This window comes from Gigantopelta aegis, chromosome 13, assembly GCF_016097555.1.
Source record: "Gigantopelta aegis isolate Gae_Host chromosome 13, Gae_host_genome, whole genome shotgun sequence".
Lineage (NCBI taxonomy): Eukaryota > Metazoa > Mollusca > Gastropoda > Neomphalida > Peltospiridae > Gigantopelta > Gigantopelta aegis.
The window spans coordinates 931,502-946,235 of NC_054711.1; the positions used below are offsets into that span (position 1 = coordinate 931,502).

General features: G+C 38.8%; 1 protein-coding gene across 1 annotated transcript in view; it reads left to right on the top strand.

Moving 5' to 3' along the window:
* Positions 1-1,468: 1,468 nt before the first annotated feature.
* The window catches only part of LOC121387815 (N-acetylglutamate synthase, mitochondrial-like), a 36,249-nt gene continuing 22,983 nt past the window's right edge, over positions 1,469-14,734 (top strand). The window contains exons 1-2 of the mRNA XM_041519032.1: positions 1,469-1,980; positions 6,912-7,059. Coding sequence (XP_041374966.1) covers positions 1,709-1,980; positions 6,912-7,059 — 420 coding nt within the window. The 5' untranslated portion in view covers positions 1,469-1,708. The remainder of the gene's footprint in view (positions 1,981-6,911; positions 7,060-14,734) is intronic.

The window sequence follows — 14,734 nt, forward strand, 5'->3', positions numbered from 1 at the left end:
ATATATATATATATTAATATTTAAAATCCCCAACCCGCCACAACAATGAGAGAGAGAGAGAGAGAGAGAGAGAGAGAGAGAGAGAGAGAGAGAGAGAGAGAGAGAGAGAGAGAGAGAGAGAGAGAGAGAGAGAGAGAGAGAGAGAGAGAGAGAGAGAGAGGGGGAGGGAGGGAGGGAGGGAGGGAGGGAGGGAGGGGGGGGGGGGCGGGCGAAGGATTAAACATCGGGACACACTATAATTATTATTATATATTTTCTCCATATATCTCAACATGAGTACCTTTTTCTTCTATTATTATTATTTATTCATTTAATTTTTTGGTGAGGGAGGTGTGTGTGTGGGCAGTAAAGTTCTGTCAGTTTAAACCCAGTATACATTAATATATCACCACCCTGCACACACGCCAGAACCCTCCTCTGTGTCCATCCCGGCCTGTTGAAAAACACACAATTATGAACAAATTCCCAAACTATAAATTCGTCTTTGCTCTACCAAAACTATACTGACAAACATCGGGAATATCCATTTCCCCGTATATAAAGTACGGCACATGCGCAACATGAAAAACGGCCCTATTTAAGGTAGGTAGAGAATGTGGTTAACACCGGTTCCAGATCAGGCTGGAAACACAACCGAAAATTAATTTTATGCAAGTTGACCTAGATTATCTTTAAAGCGAAAGGATGACGAAATAGTGAAACCACATGTGCTCGGTATGTGTGAAAATGTGACGTGGTTGTTGTTTAACCTAACTGACTGTACTGTTTGATATTATACACAGTATTGTTGGCTGTTCATTGGAAAAACAGGTGACATAGAAGGATATTTAGCAGTGTTATTAAAATGGAATCTCGCCCATATGGGCATATCGGCGTAGGGCGCTAGTTGCGGCTGAAGCTTCTCTCGATGAGTGGAATGACCCAGTTGATGTCATGATGTGTCATCTGTCGGTATCGCTGTCCTGATCGGCAAGAGGTCGATTATCAGATTCATTTTCGAGTGATTAATTTAATCTCTTTAGCCTACGTGTAACCTACGTGTAACATTCAGTTTTAGTGAGGTTTTAGTAAAAATTACCTTAATTAAAGCAGCAATCTCTTGGAAGTTTTTAAAGGGACTGTTCCCTATCATTGTTACTTGATGGTTTGGCTAACAAACGAAGTGCCCCGAAAAAATCAAGAGTTTAGCAGATAAATACAATCAATGTATTCATTGGTTTTTACTGGACTTGCTGAACTCTATATTTCTATGGACGAAAATATGGCCTGCTGAAAATTAGATAACATGGAATAAGGTGTCATGGGTGTATTTTGTTTTAGTTTGTAGAAAACGAGGCCTTCTAAGGTATAGGCTAATTTAGAGCATTATGGAATTAAAATACAACAGATAAACAAGCTAAATAAAATGACAGTCGTATATCTCTTGACAAATGGCCTGCGATATGGCAGTAGTTGTAACAGATGATTGTCTGTTTCACCTGCTAGGTATAAGCAATAGACAGCTTTTTGCTTTTCACAGACCGCTATTATGAGCCCTGATGTCATATTTGTATTTTCAGATTTTATTGTTATTTTAACATTGCTGTAGGAGGAGAACTTGACAACTCATTCTGACAGTAGTTAACCTGTACAGGTAGCATCTATATATATATATAATGTATGTTTATCTTTTTACAGATTCTGTTGTCATAGTAACCTAGTAATCAACATGTCTGTGACCGCGACAACGACCCTTGTTCACAGCGTGAAATCACCACTGCTGGCTGCGCTGTGTTCGCAGTGTGTGGCTGGCGGGCAGCGCAATATCAACACGTTCTCCAAGAACTCAGCCAAACAGATCACACAGTCATGCAAAATGGCACAGTCGTGCAAGCTTGTCAAGTCGACGATGGACGCCAACATGTGTAAAATATGTGGCTGTCTAGCGAATCCACGGAAATTTACAAACGGCTTCGACCCAAAGATGAATTCAGTCATACGGTATGTGTTCCTGGACATTTCACACAACTTTTACATAACCTAGTCATGTCTGCTAAAACATAAAGTTACGCTTTGTTTTGTTTAACGACACCACTAGAGCACAATGATTTATTAATCATCGGTTATTGGATGTCAAACATTTGGTTATTTTGACGTAGTCTTAGAGGTGAAAACCTGTAGTTTACATTTTCCCAATAGTAGCAAGGGATCTTTTATATGCACCATCCCACAGACAGGATAGCACATACCATATATTTCTAGCATGATCCCAACTGGTAGAGCCCTTTTTAACGACTCTTATATTGCTAGTGTAGCATGATCCCGACTGATAGAGCCCTTTTTAACGACTGTTATATTGCTAGTGTAGCATGATCCCGACTGGTAGAGCCGCTTTAACGACCGTTATATTGCTAGTGTAGCATGATCCCGACTAGTAGAGCCGTTTTAACGACCGTTATATTGCTAGTGTAGCATGATCCCGACTGGTAGAGCCGCTTTAACGACCGTTATATTGCTAGTGTAGCATGATCCCGACTGGTAGAGCCGCTTTAACGACCGTTATATTGCTAGTGTAGCATGATCCCAACTGGTAGAGTCGTTTTATTGCTAGTGTAGCATGATCCCGACTGGTAGAGCCGCTTTAACGACCGTTATATTGCTAGTGTAGCATGATCCCGACTGGTAGAGCCGTTTTAACGACCGTTATATTGCTAGTGTAGCATGATCCCGACTGGTAGAGCCGTTTTAACGACCGTTATATTGCTAGTGTAGCATGATCCCGACTGGTAGAGCCGTTTTAACGACCGTTATATTGCTAGTGTAGCATGATCCCGACTGGTAGAGCCGTTTTAACGACCGTTATATTGCTAGTGTAGCATGATCCCGACTGGTAGAGCCGTTTTAACGACCGTTATATTGCTAGTGTAGCATGATCCCGACTGGTAGAGCCGTTTTAACGACCGTTATATTGCTAGTGTAGCATGATCCCGACTGGTAGAGCCGCTTTAACGACCGTTATATTGCTAGTGTAGCATGATCCCGACTGGTAGAGCCGTTTTAACGACTGTTATATTGCTAGTGTAGCATGATTTTGACTGGTAGAGCCGCTTTAACGACCGTTATATTGCTAGTGTAGCATGATTTTGACTGGTAGAGCCGCTTTAACGACCGTTATATTGCTAGTGTAGTATGATCCCGACTGGTAGAGCCGCTTTAACTACCGTTATATTGCTAGTGTAGCATGATCCCGACTGGTAGAGCCGTTTTAACGACTGTTATATTGCTAGTGTAGCATGATCCCGACTGGTAGAGCCGTTTTAACGACCGTTATATTGCTAGTGTAGCATGATCCCGACTGGTAGAGCCGTTTTAACGACCGTTATATTGCTAGTGTAGCATGATCCCGTCTTAACGACTGTTATATTGCTAGTGTAGCATGATCCTGACAGCTAGAGCCGTTTTAACGACCGTTATATTGCTAGTGTAGCATGATCCCGTCTTAACGACTGTTATATTGCTAGTGTAGCATGATCCCGTCTTAACGACTGTTATATTGCTAATGTAGCATGATCCCGACTGGTAGAGCCATTTTAACGACTGTTATATTGCTAGTGTAGCATGATCCCATCTTAACGACTGTTATATTGCTAATGTAGCATGATCCCGACTGGTAGAGCCGTTTTAACGACCGTTATATTGCTAGTGTAGCATGATTCCGTCTTAACGACTGTTATATTGCTAATGTAGCATGATCCCGACTGGTAGAGCCGTTTTAACGACTGTTATATTGCTAGTGTAGCATGATCCTGTCTTAACGACTGTTATATTGCTAATGTAGCATGATCCCGACTGGTAGAGCCGTTTTAACGACCTTTATATTGCTAGTGTAGCATGATCCCATCTTAACGACTGTTATATTGCTAATGTAGCATGATCCCGACTGGTAGAGCCGTTTTAACGACTGTTATATTGCTAGTGTAGCATGATCCCGTCTGGTAGAGCCGTTTTAACGACTGTTATATTGCTAGTGTAGCATGATCCCGTCTTAACGACTGTTATATTGCTAGTGTAGCATGATCCCGACTGGTAGAGCCGTTTTAATGACTGTTATATTGCTAGTGTAGCATGGTCCTGACTGGTAGAGCCGTTTTAACGACTGTTATATTGCTAGTGTAGCATGATCCCGTCTGGTAGAGCCGTTTTAACGACTGTTATGTTGCTAGTGTAGCATGGTCCTGACTGGTAGAGCCGTTTTAACGACCGTTATATTGCTAGTGTAGCATGATTTTGACTGGTAGAGCCGCTTTAACGACCGTTATATTGCTAGTGTAGCATGATCCCGTCTGGTAGAGCCGTTTTAACGACCGTTATATTGCTAGTGTAGCATGATCCCGACTGGTAGAGCCGTTTTAACGACTGTTATATTGCTAGTGTAGCATGGTCCCGACTGGTAGAGCCGTTTTAACGACTGTTATATTGCTAGTGTAGCATGATCCCGACTGGTAGAGCCGTTTTAACGACTGTTATATTGCTAGTGTAGCATGATCCCGTCTGGTAGAGCCGTTTTAACGACTGTTATATTGCTAGTGTAGCATGATCCCGTCTTAACGACTGTTATATTGCTAGTGTAGCATGATCCCGTCTGGTAGAGCCGTTTTAACGACTGTTATATTGCTAGTGTAGCATGATCCCGTCTTAACGACTGTTATATTGCTAGTGTAGCATGATCCCGTCTGGTAGAGCTGTTTTAACGACTGTTATATTGCTAGTGTAGCATGATCCCGTCTGGTAGAGCCGTTTTAACAAATGTTATATTGCTAGTGTAGCATGATCCCGTCTTAACGACTGTTATATTGCTAGTGTAGCATGATCCCGTCTTAACGACTGTTATATTGCTAGTGTAGCATGGTCCCGACTGGTAGAGCCGTTTTAACGACCGTTATATTGCTAGTGTAGCATGATCCCGACTGGTAGAGCCGTTTTAACGACCGTTATATTGCTAGTGTAGCATGATCCCGACTGGTAGAGCCGTTTTAACGACCGTTATATTGCTAGTGTAGCATGATCCCGACTGGTAGAGCCGTTTTAACGACCGTTATATTGCTAGTGTAGCATGATCCCGACTGGTAGAGCCGTTTTAACGACCGTTATATTGCTAGTGTAGCATGATCCCGACTGGTAGAGCCGTTTTAACGACCGTTATATTGCTAGTGTAGCATGATCCCGACTGGTAGAGCCGCTTTAACGACCGTTATATTGCTAGTGTAGCATGATCCCTACTGGTAGAGCCGTTTTAACGACTGTTATATATATTTATCCTACAACTTATCCATGATATTCTTGTCATAAACCTATATGATTATTTACTTTATTAACCCGGTATCTAGGTAATGTGTTGCTGTGGATGGGTAATTTGTTTACAAGCCAACAAGACCTGTATACCTGAGCATAACATTTTCAAAGATTTAGTTAAAATGCATGATGTCAAACTAATTTGTGCTAATCGTGATGATGTCATATTGCCGATGGTGGCGACTTTAGTAATGTCATTTACTGAAAATTGAATTAAAATGTTATTTTTGAAGTGTTACAGGATTTATAAATAGAATTTGCTACTCATGTCTTTTTAATGTGTAAAATATCAACCTTATTTAATTAATCGGTATTTGTGGAGGCTCTGCCGACTCAGTTGATATTTTACATATATTAAAAAACACTTTTCTCGTTCAGAATGTCACAGGCATCAAAATAAGTGGAGAATGGTCGTTCAGGTTACCAGGACATCACTAGCTGATGATAAACAGATGAATGTGATCTAATCGTGTCGTTATATTATCTATTAAATCAAAGTTAAAAGTTTATATTATACAGGGTTCTAGAATTTTTATAAAATCCACTAGCCAAGGGATCAGAGATTTTAAAAATGTACTAGCCACCATTAAAAACTCACTAGCCCTACTTTACTTTAAGTTAATATAATTTTACTAAATAGTAATAATCCGATATGTCACCTAAAGAGGGAGATAGAGCTTAAAAACACATTGTGGGTTTTGGGTGGGGGCAGGATATTCATATTTACAAAATAGACTTAATTTCAACATTTGACTTTTTTTATTTTTCACTAGCTGTTGGGCATGGCAATAGTAGTTATATACTAGCCCAACACTGAATATCACTAGCCATGGGAGTGGGGCTACCATAATTTAGAAGCCCTGTTGTAGTCCATTTTACAGGGGATAATATTTTTAATTTTAAGTTAACTGGAACTTGTTTCACATGATTCTCACCAAAATACTCGGTACCCAATTGCTTATTTGCACCAGTTGTATTTGCATGGTGAATAAAGTTCTGATGATCTTGGAATGTATAATTTTCAGTTTTAGAATATACATCATTACATGTATGTACACCTCGTGATCAGTGGGTGTTCCCGTGAGTTTAAAGTTGCATATTCATCCTGCAAACAGAACGACAGTTGACGTGAAATACTGTGCCCTGATTTTACGAGGATATTGTTTTTCCAACTTATTTTCGTGCTTATATCCAATTACGGTTCAAGCATGTTATCCTGGGCACTAAAGTTAGCTATCTGGGCTTTCTGTCCAGGACATTGGGTTAGTTGTTAGTGGCTAGTGAGAGAGAAGTTGGTGTAGTGGTCTTATACCTACCCATTCAGTTGTTAAAACACGCTCAGTATGAGAGCCGGTACCGGACAGTGAACCGAGTACCTACCAGACATATATCTGATGGCTTAACCACTACACCACCGCGGCCGGTGCACGAGGATTTAACGTACACAGTTATGATGGCGGGCGTGGGCTTCGGTGCGTCGTCATGGTGATGATCTGTTTGTGGATTTAACGTGCACAGTTATGATGGCGGGCGTTGGCTTCGGTGTGTCGTCATGGTGATGATCTGTTTGTGTGTTTCAGATCCCAGAGTACCAGTGCTACGAGCGTGTCCCGACTGTCGTCGGCGGCGACGGGGGTCACGTGGGCTCAGCTGATGACTGAGATGTCTGGAGATGGACTGACTGCGTCGCTCGACACGACCCCCGACCTCAAACGCTTCCTCAGCGAGGTACGATTTGATCCGCAGCGGAGAACATTCGCTGTTTGTCGCTTATTTATATAACTCTGCTCATTATGTAGCCCCCTGGGGTGTGGCTTTTTCGTTATCAATTTTAAGTCTTATGGGCTATGGAAACCAAGAATGTTTATGCTATACAAAAATAACAAAATGGAACAAAGTTAAACACTTCATAGCTTTAGGTTTGCTTGTGTGAGAAAGGAAACAAAGGTGCACATGTTGCTCAATATTGACAATACTCTATGAACAGCTGTGACATAATATTTATTATTACCCATATGGTTAAACATCAAAATGTTACATCACACTAGAATGCCAAGTTGGTCGTAACACCTCGACATCATGCGATGATGTCACATGACTGGTGCTCTATGATCAACATAACTGGAATATTATGGGTATGGGTAACTATATTTACGTGCCCCTATCCACGAAGGTTCAGGCACGCCCACTGCGGAATTAGCCTCTGACTTCGCCAGTGACTGACTCCGGAGCAGGGGGGGGGGGGGGGGGGGTAAGTAAGTTTGAAGTGGGCGGAATTTGGAAAAAAGCCATTTAGTAAGCGCGGACCGACTAGCAGACACTTCATAAACAAGAAGTAACACCGAGTGGGAGCCGTGTTCTGATTGGCTGAATTTCGATTCCTCGGTGAAGCCTGTTTTTTACCTAAGTCTACAAAGAGTACTGCATACCGATACATGTCTGGACTCTAAAATTTTAGCCAAAAATGGTTAAGACTGCTCGGCCGAAAAGTTTTAAGGTGATTTTGAGCAATTGAACGGGCGCCAAAACAAAATGCGTTAGACTATTTATAAAAAAATAAACATAAAATTTTTGAACTGCATTCCAAAACATTTAAAGTCTAACTAGCCCCAAAAAGGAGGTTACTCACGGAGGAAAGGAGGTTGGCGTCTAGGGGGATCCGATGAATCCGGTGATCTCAAGCTGCGGGAGGAACTGCCGGTAGTCGGAGTCTGCTAACTCCTTGGTGATGGAACGGTAGTGTGTCCCCGCGATGGTTTTAAGAACACGATGTAGTGTCGGGTTGTCCATCTCCAAGAATAGCACACAAAGGAATATTAAACAAAGGAGTTAGGGATGTAAACTGATATCAGTGATGGGTAATAAATAGGATATTCAACTCTACCATTTCATATCATGTTTATATCCCTCGTGAAATGGTTTTTATTGCTAAAGCTTGTTACAGTTGAAAATTATTTCATTCAGGACATAAACATGATATGCAATGGAAGCTTGTTTAATATCCTATAATTTTACAACAAGTTGTTTTAAGATGTGCCAAATGAGGTTGTAAGATAAATGGTATTTAACGAGTTGTAAGATAAATGGTATTTAATGAGTTGTAAGATAAATAGTATTTATCGAGTTGTAAGATAAATGGTATTTAATGAGTTGTAAGATAAATGGTATTTAATGACACTGGTGCAGTATTCTGTTTTTAACATAAATGTATCCTAAAACAGCTGTAAAAGAAATTCAAACATCGTTTACAACGACACCTCAGATATTCAAACATCGTTTACGACACCTCAAATATTCAAACATCGTTTACGACACCTCAAATATTCAAACATTGTTTACGACACCTCAAATATTCAAACATTGTTTATGACACCTCAGATATTCAAACATCGTTTACGACACCTCAAATATTCAAACATCGTTTACGACACCTCAAATATTCAAACATCGTTTACAACGACACCTCAAATATTCAAACATCATTTACAACGACACCTCAAATATTCAAACATCGTTTACAACGACACCTCAAATATTCAAACATCGTTTATAATGACACCTCAAATATTCAAACATTGTTTACAATGACACCTCAAATATTCAAACATCGTTTACGACACCTCAAATATTCAAACATCGTTTACAATGACACCTCAAATATTAAAATGTCGTTTACAATGACACCTCAAATAGTCAAACATCGTTTACAATGACACCTCAAATATGACATCAGCTCAGGGACCATTTGTTCAGTATTGTCGCGATTCGCTACACAAGTTTCACAGATCGCTACACAATTTTAATTGCTGATCAATTTAGAAATATTGCTAAACAAAATGTTCCCTGTAGCTTGGGCACAGTTAACTTGTGCGTCATGGAGTAGTCACTTTTATAAGCATTAATTTCATAGAATTGTGTGGATTTGGCATGCAGGTCATCACTGTGCAAATGGCCGATGTGTTTTGAAATGTTCTGTTTTTAAAACTCATCATTGTAGCTAACAGTAGGCTTATATTCTCAGTAAACGTGCCATACATCCATCGTAAACACTTTTAACTCACCAATCATGTCATTTTATATGCGATATCACTCCAGGGAAAACATACAGATCCATAGAGCATTATAATATACATGTATGTAGTGATACCAGTGTCGTCAGTTTGATGGGCGACATCAGTTACTGGTTACTGGTTTTAGATATCCCATTTATTCTGTGAAGGTTAGGATGGTGAATGCATCAAGGCTTGAGCAGGATAAAGCCGATATCTTAAGAAAGTAACCGGTTATTTAATTTTCCTTGCAATCCTACTTAATATGAAAAATTAATGAAATTAACCACTTTATTAGGCAAGTTTACAATTTCCTAGAGTACTATAGACCCACACATGTTGAATGCCTTGGTGCCTACAATTTCTAAGCACCAAAACAAAATACATGTAGTTCGAAAATAACAATTTATTTATTTTAAAAATAAAAATGGTCTTAAAAACAATATTTAAAAACACGTTCTTGCGTTGTCTGGCGCCGCTGTAATCATCTTCTAGTTGTAAGTGATTATTTTACTGTTTTATTCAGCTGATTCAGTTAGAAGGACACTTCAGAGGTGATTATATTAAAGTTGTGCAATGCAAGAACTACACAAATGTAAATGTTTGGAATATGTTACTTTGTGTACTGTATGTATTTAAAAAAAACCCAGGATTAAAGTTATTATAAAATATTTCCCTGATACTACTCTTTTTCTTCGTTTAGATGTTATTGAGAAGAAAACAAATACATTGTTAATATTTTAATAACAATTGTTTTTTAATATGCTTTTTATTATTATTTGAAAGTTTATTTTTCTAAGTATGTTTTTCTTTGACTGGTTCTAGTCGTCATGTTTATTTTATTATGTAACCTACATTGTACATGTACATGTAATTCTATAATGTAGAACATGTAGAATATACAATAGTCTTGTAGAATGGATGAATAATGCATTGTTAAGACCATGTTATTATTCAACATGTAGAATATACAATAGAGTCTTGTAGAATTGGATGAAGAATGCATTATTAAGACCATGTTGGTATTCAACATGTAGAATATACAATAGAGTTGTAGAATTGGATGAAGAATGCATTATTAAGACCATGTTGTTATTCAACATGTAGAATATACAATAGAGTCTTGTAGAATTGGATGAAGAATGCATTATTAAGACCATGTTGTTATTCAATATGTAGAATATACAATAGAGTCTTGTAGAATTGGATGAAGAATGCATTATTAAGACCATGTTGTTATTCAACATGTAAAATATACAATAGAGTCTTGTAGAATTGATGAAGAATGCATTATTAAGACCATGTTGTTATTCAACATGTAAAATATACAATAGAGTCTTGTAGAATTGATGAAGAATGCATTATTAAGACCATGTTGTTATTCAACATGTAAAATATACAATAGAGTCTTGTAGAATTGGATGAAGAATGCATTATTAAGACCATGTTGTTATTCAACATGTAAAATATACAATAGAGTCTTGTAGAATTGATGAAGAATGCATTATTAAGACCATGTTGTTATTCAACATGTAAAATATACAATAGAGTCTTGTAGAATTGATGAAGAATGCATTATTAAGACCATGTTGTTATTCAACATGTAAAATATACAATAGAGTCTTGTAGAATTGGATGAAGAATGCATTATTAAGACCATGTTGTTATTCAACATGTAAAATATACAATAGAGTCTTGTAGAATTGATGAAGAATGCATTATTAAGACCATGTTGTTATTCATCATGTAAAATATACAATAGTCTTGTAGAATGGATGAATAATGCATTGTTAAGACCATGTTGTTATTCAACAAAAAAGCATAACACAAGTGCACTGTAACCTTGGTGTAACCATGAGTAAACTGTATGAGTGCTGTACATGTGTATGAACACAAGTTTGTAAGTACAGTGCTTAGTGTGTCCAAGGATCGAATCCCCTCAGTGGACATCTCCATTTGTTAAATTATCCAACCAGTGCACAAGGACAGGTATATGAAGACCTGTCTGTGAGAACGTGCCTCATCACAGGTATGGTATGTGCTGTCCTGTGTGTATATATTAAAGATCACTTGCTAGTAATGAAACATTTAGCAACTTTTCTCTTAAGTTTATGTCAAAATTATCAAGTATTTGACATCCAATAACCGATGATTAATAAGTTAATGTGCTCTAGTGGTGTCGTCTCACCAAAAAACAACCTTTAGCTGACTTTCATAATATTCCTGCCCATCCTGATGTTAAGTAAAGAGGAAAACACACGCTCAAGTAATTGTCTTGATTCTGCCCAAATAAAGTCTGTTAACAAGATGGAGGTTTTCAGAATGGATGCAAATGATTCTTGCTGACTGGGATGAACTGGTCATTCAAAACAACTTGTCTGATTGGGAGTCAAAATGACTGTTTAATGATGGTTTTAGATCATGATCTGCAAAATGGAATAAAAATGTAAACGATTACCTCAAACTGTGTTTGCAATACACGACTACCTGTAAATTATATCATCAAGTGGCAGGTTGCAGGCATTGAAATAAACCACGTGTCTGGTAACCCATTACCACGAAATACACACCTGTTAGCCTGCAGGTTAGGACACATTGTATCCATTATTACGACTCACAATCCTTTCACAGTGTTATTTATTCATATCAATGTTTTACTTTTAGTTTAAGAATATTTTGCGGAGAACGATGTACCTGTGCCATTCTCGATTTTCTTGAATGACCGTTATCGGCTTATTTCAATGCCTGAAATTGTAGGGTTCATGCAGAGCCCCCCTCCCCAAATCCAACCCTGAAATTGTAGGGTTCATGCAGAGCCCCCCATCCCAAATCCAACCCTGAAATTGTAGGGTTCATGCAGAGCCCCCCCATCCCAAATCCAACCCTGAAATTGTAGGGTTCATGCAGAGCCCCCCCCCCCCCCTCCCCAACTCCAACCCTGAAATTGTAGGGTTCATTTACAAATTGGCATCGCGCTTGCTCCATCTACAAACATAGCATCCTTGTGAGTTATGGCACTTTCATTTTTCACCCAATACTGGCCTCAGTGGTGTCGTGGTTAGGCCATCGGTCTACAGGCTGCTATCCTGCCTGTGGGAAGTGCAAATAAAAGATCCCTTGCTGCCTGTCATAAAAGAGTAGCCTATGTGGTGACAGCGGTTTTCCTCTAAAAAAACAGTGTCAGAATGACCATATGTTTGATGTCCAATAGCCGATGATAAGATAAAAATGAATGTGCTCTAGTGGCGTCATTAATAAAACAAACTTTACTTTTTTCACCCAAACATTTCGAACCGTATGTATATACATTCACAAGTCTTCTCCTCCCATATATATAACCCTGAAACCCGACAAACAACAACAAAGAAAAAACTACGAAAAACAACAACAATGAAATCTGACCAACAAATGAAGTACAAATATAAAGCACAAATATAAAGCAATTTGTTTGAATGTTTTTAAAGAACAAGAAATCTTTTTAATACTAATTGTTTGTGTGTTATTTTCAGCATTAGGGTTTGGATTGGTGCATGTGGGTGCCGGGTGGTGGGGGTGTTTTGTTTAATGTAAAATCTTTTACATTTTAGGTGATAAGTTGTGTAGACCACCTGTGTCTGAGTTCAATCCGGCACATGTCTAGTAAGTGTTTCTGTGACTTCCGTTCAGACCCCTCGACTACGGACTGCTTTCTCTTTGATTACGTTTAGTAGAAATATTTTTTATAGGAGAATGTTTTGAGTCTGCTACCATTGTAACACAGTTTTCACTAACAGAGCCTTTTCAGTCAGTTTCTCGTCGTCCTAATGTTGGTGTTAATTCAAACTGGGTTTTACGTCTCGGCAATTTGATACATAGAAAGAAATATGTATACGGTGACACACTTCAGACTGGGGGCAGGACGTAGCCCAGTGGTACAGCGCTCGCTTGATGCGCGGTCGGTCTGGGATCGATCCCCGTCGGTGGGCCCATTGGGCTATTTCTCGTTCCAGCTAGTGCACCACGACTGGTATATCAAAGGCTGTGGTATGTACTACCCTGTCTGTGGGGGTGGTGCATGTAGAAGATCTCTTGCTGCTAATCGAAAAGAGTAGCCCATGAAGCGGCGACAGCGGGTTTCCTATCTCAGTCTGTGGTCCTTAGCCATATGTCTGACGCCATATTACCATAAATAAAATGTGTTGAATGCAATAAAATATTTCCTTCCTTCCCTTCAAAACTGGACCCTCTGAAGCTGGGATTCTTTGAGATATTCTGATTGGGGTTTTTCCCTTCCAAACCAGTGCACCATGACTGGTACATCAAAGGCAGTGGTATGTGCTATCCTGTCTGTGGGAAAGTGCATACAAAAGATCTCTTGCTACTAATAGAAAAATGTAGCGGGTTTCCTCTCTGAGACTAAAACGTACCAAATGTTTGACATCCAATAGCCGATGATTAATAAATCAAGGTGCTATAGTGGTGTTGTTAAACAAAACAAGGTAAAATTAATCTTGAGCTATTATTCTCAGGATGATGAGAAATGCACTGAATGTACAGACAGTGATCTATAAAGAAGGATTTGTATTAGGACGATGAGAAATGCACTGAATGTACAGACAGTGATCTATAAAGAAGGATCTGTATTAGGACGATGAGAAATGCACTGACTGTACAGACTGATATATAAAGAAGGATCTGTATTTAGTAAGTTTAGGCATTATAAAGGTTATGTTAACTGAAAACAATTTAACAATGGTGGAACACTCAGGTCAGTTTCTGTAAACTTAATCATGTGTGCTCATTATCAAGTCAGTTTTTAATTACTTCAGGTCAGATTTTATAATAGTGTTATAATTAAAAATAAATTAGTTGTCTTTGTTAACATGTACATGTACAGTATTGTGTAAAATAAAATAAAAAATTACAGTTAAGAAAGAAAGAAATGTGTAGACATTTTTATTAGCACTAAAATATGTTGTCTTGAAGCCATGCTTAAAATGATGTTGATTTGTTGTAACCAGACCCACACGTTCAGTGGTAAGTCAGTTGGTGAGATATAGATTTCATTAGTTTTTAAAGAGACCTTTCTGAATGTGCTGCCATTGTCAAATGTTTTCGACCAACAGAGCCGATTTAAGGCCAAACAAACAAATACCGGTATATAGTGTGTCAGATACCGGTATATAGTGTGTCAGATACCGGTATATAGTGTGTCAGATACCGGTATATAGTGTGTCTCAGATCATGTCATGATGTGGGACGTAGCCCAGTGGTAAAGCACTCGCATGATTCGCAGTCGATCTGCGATCGATCCACATCGGTGGGCCAATTGGGCTATTTCTTGTTCCAGCCAATGCACCACGACTGATGTATCA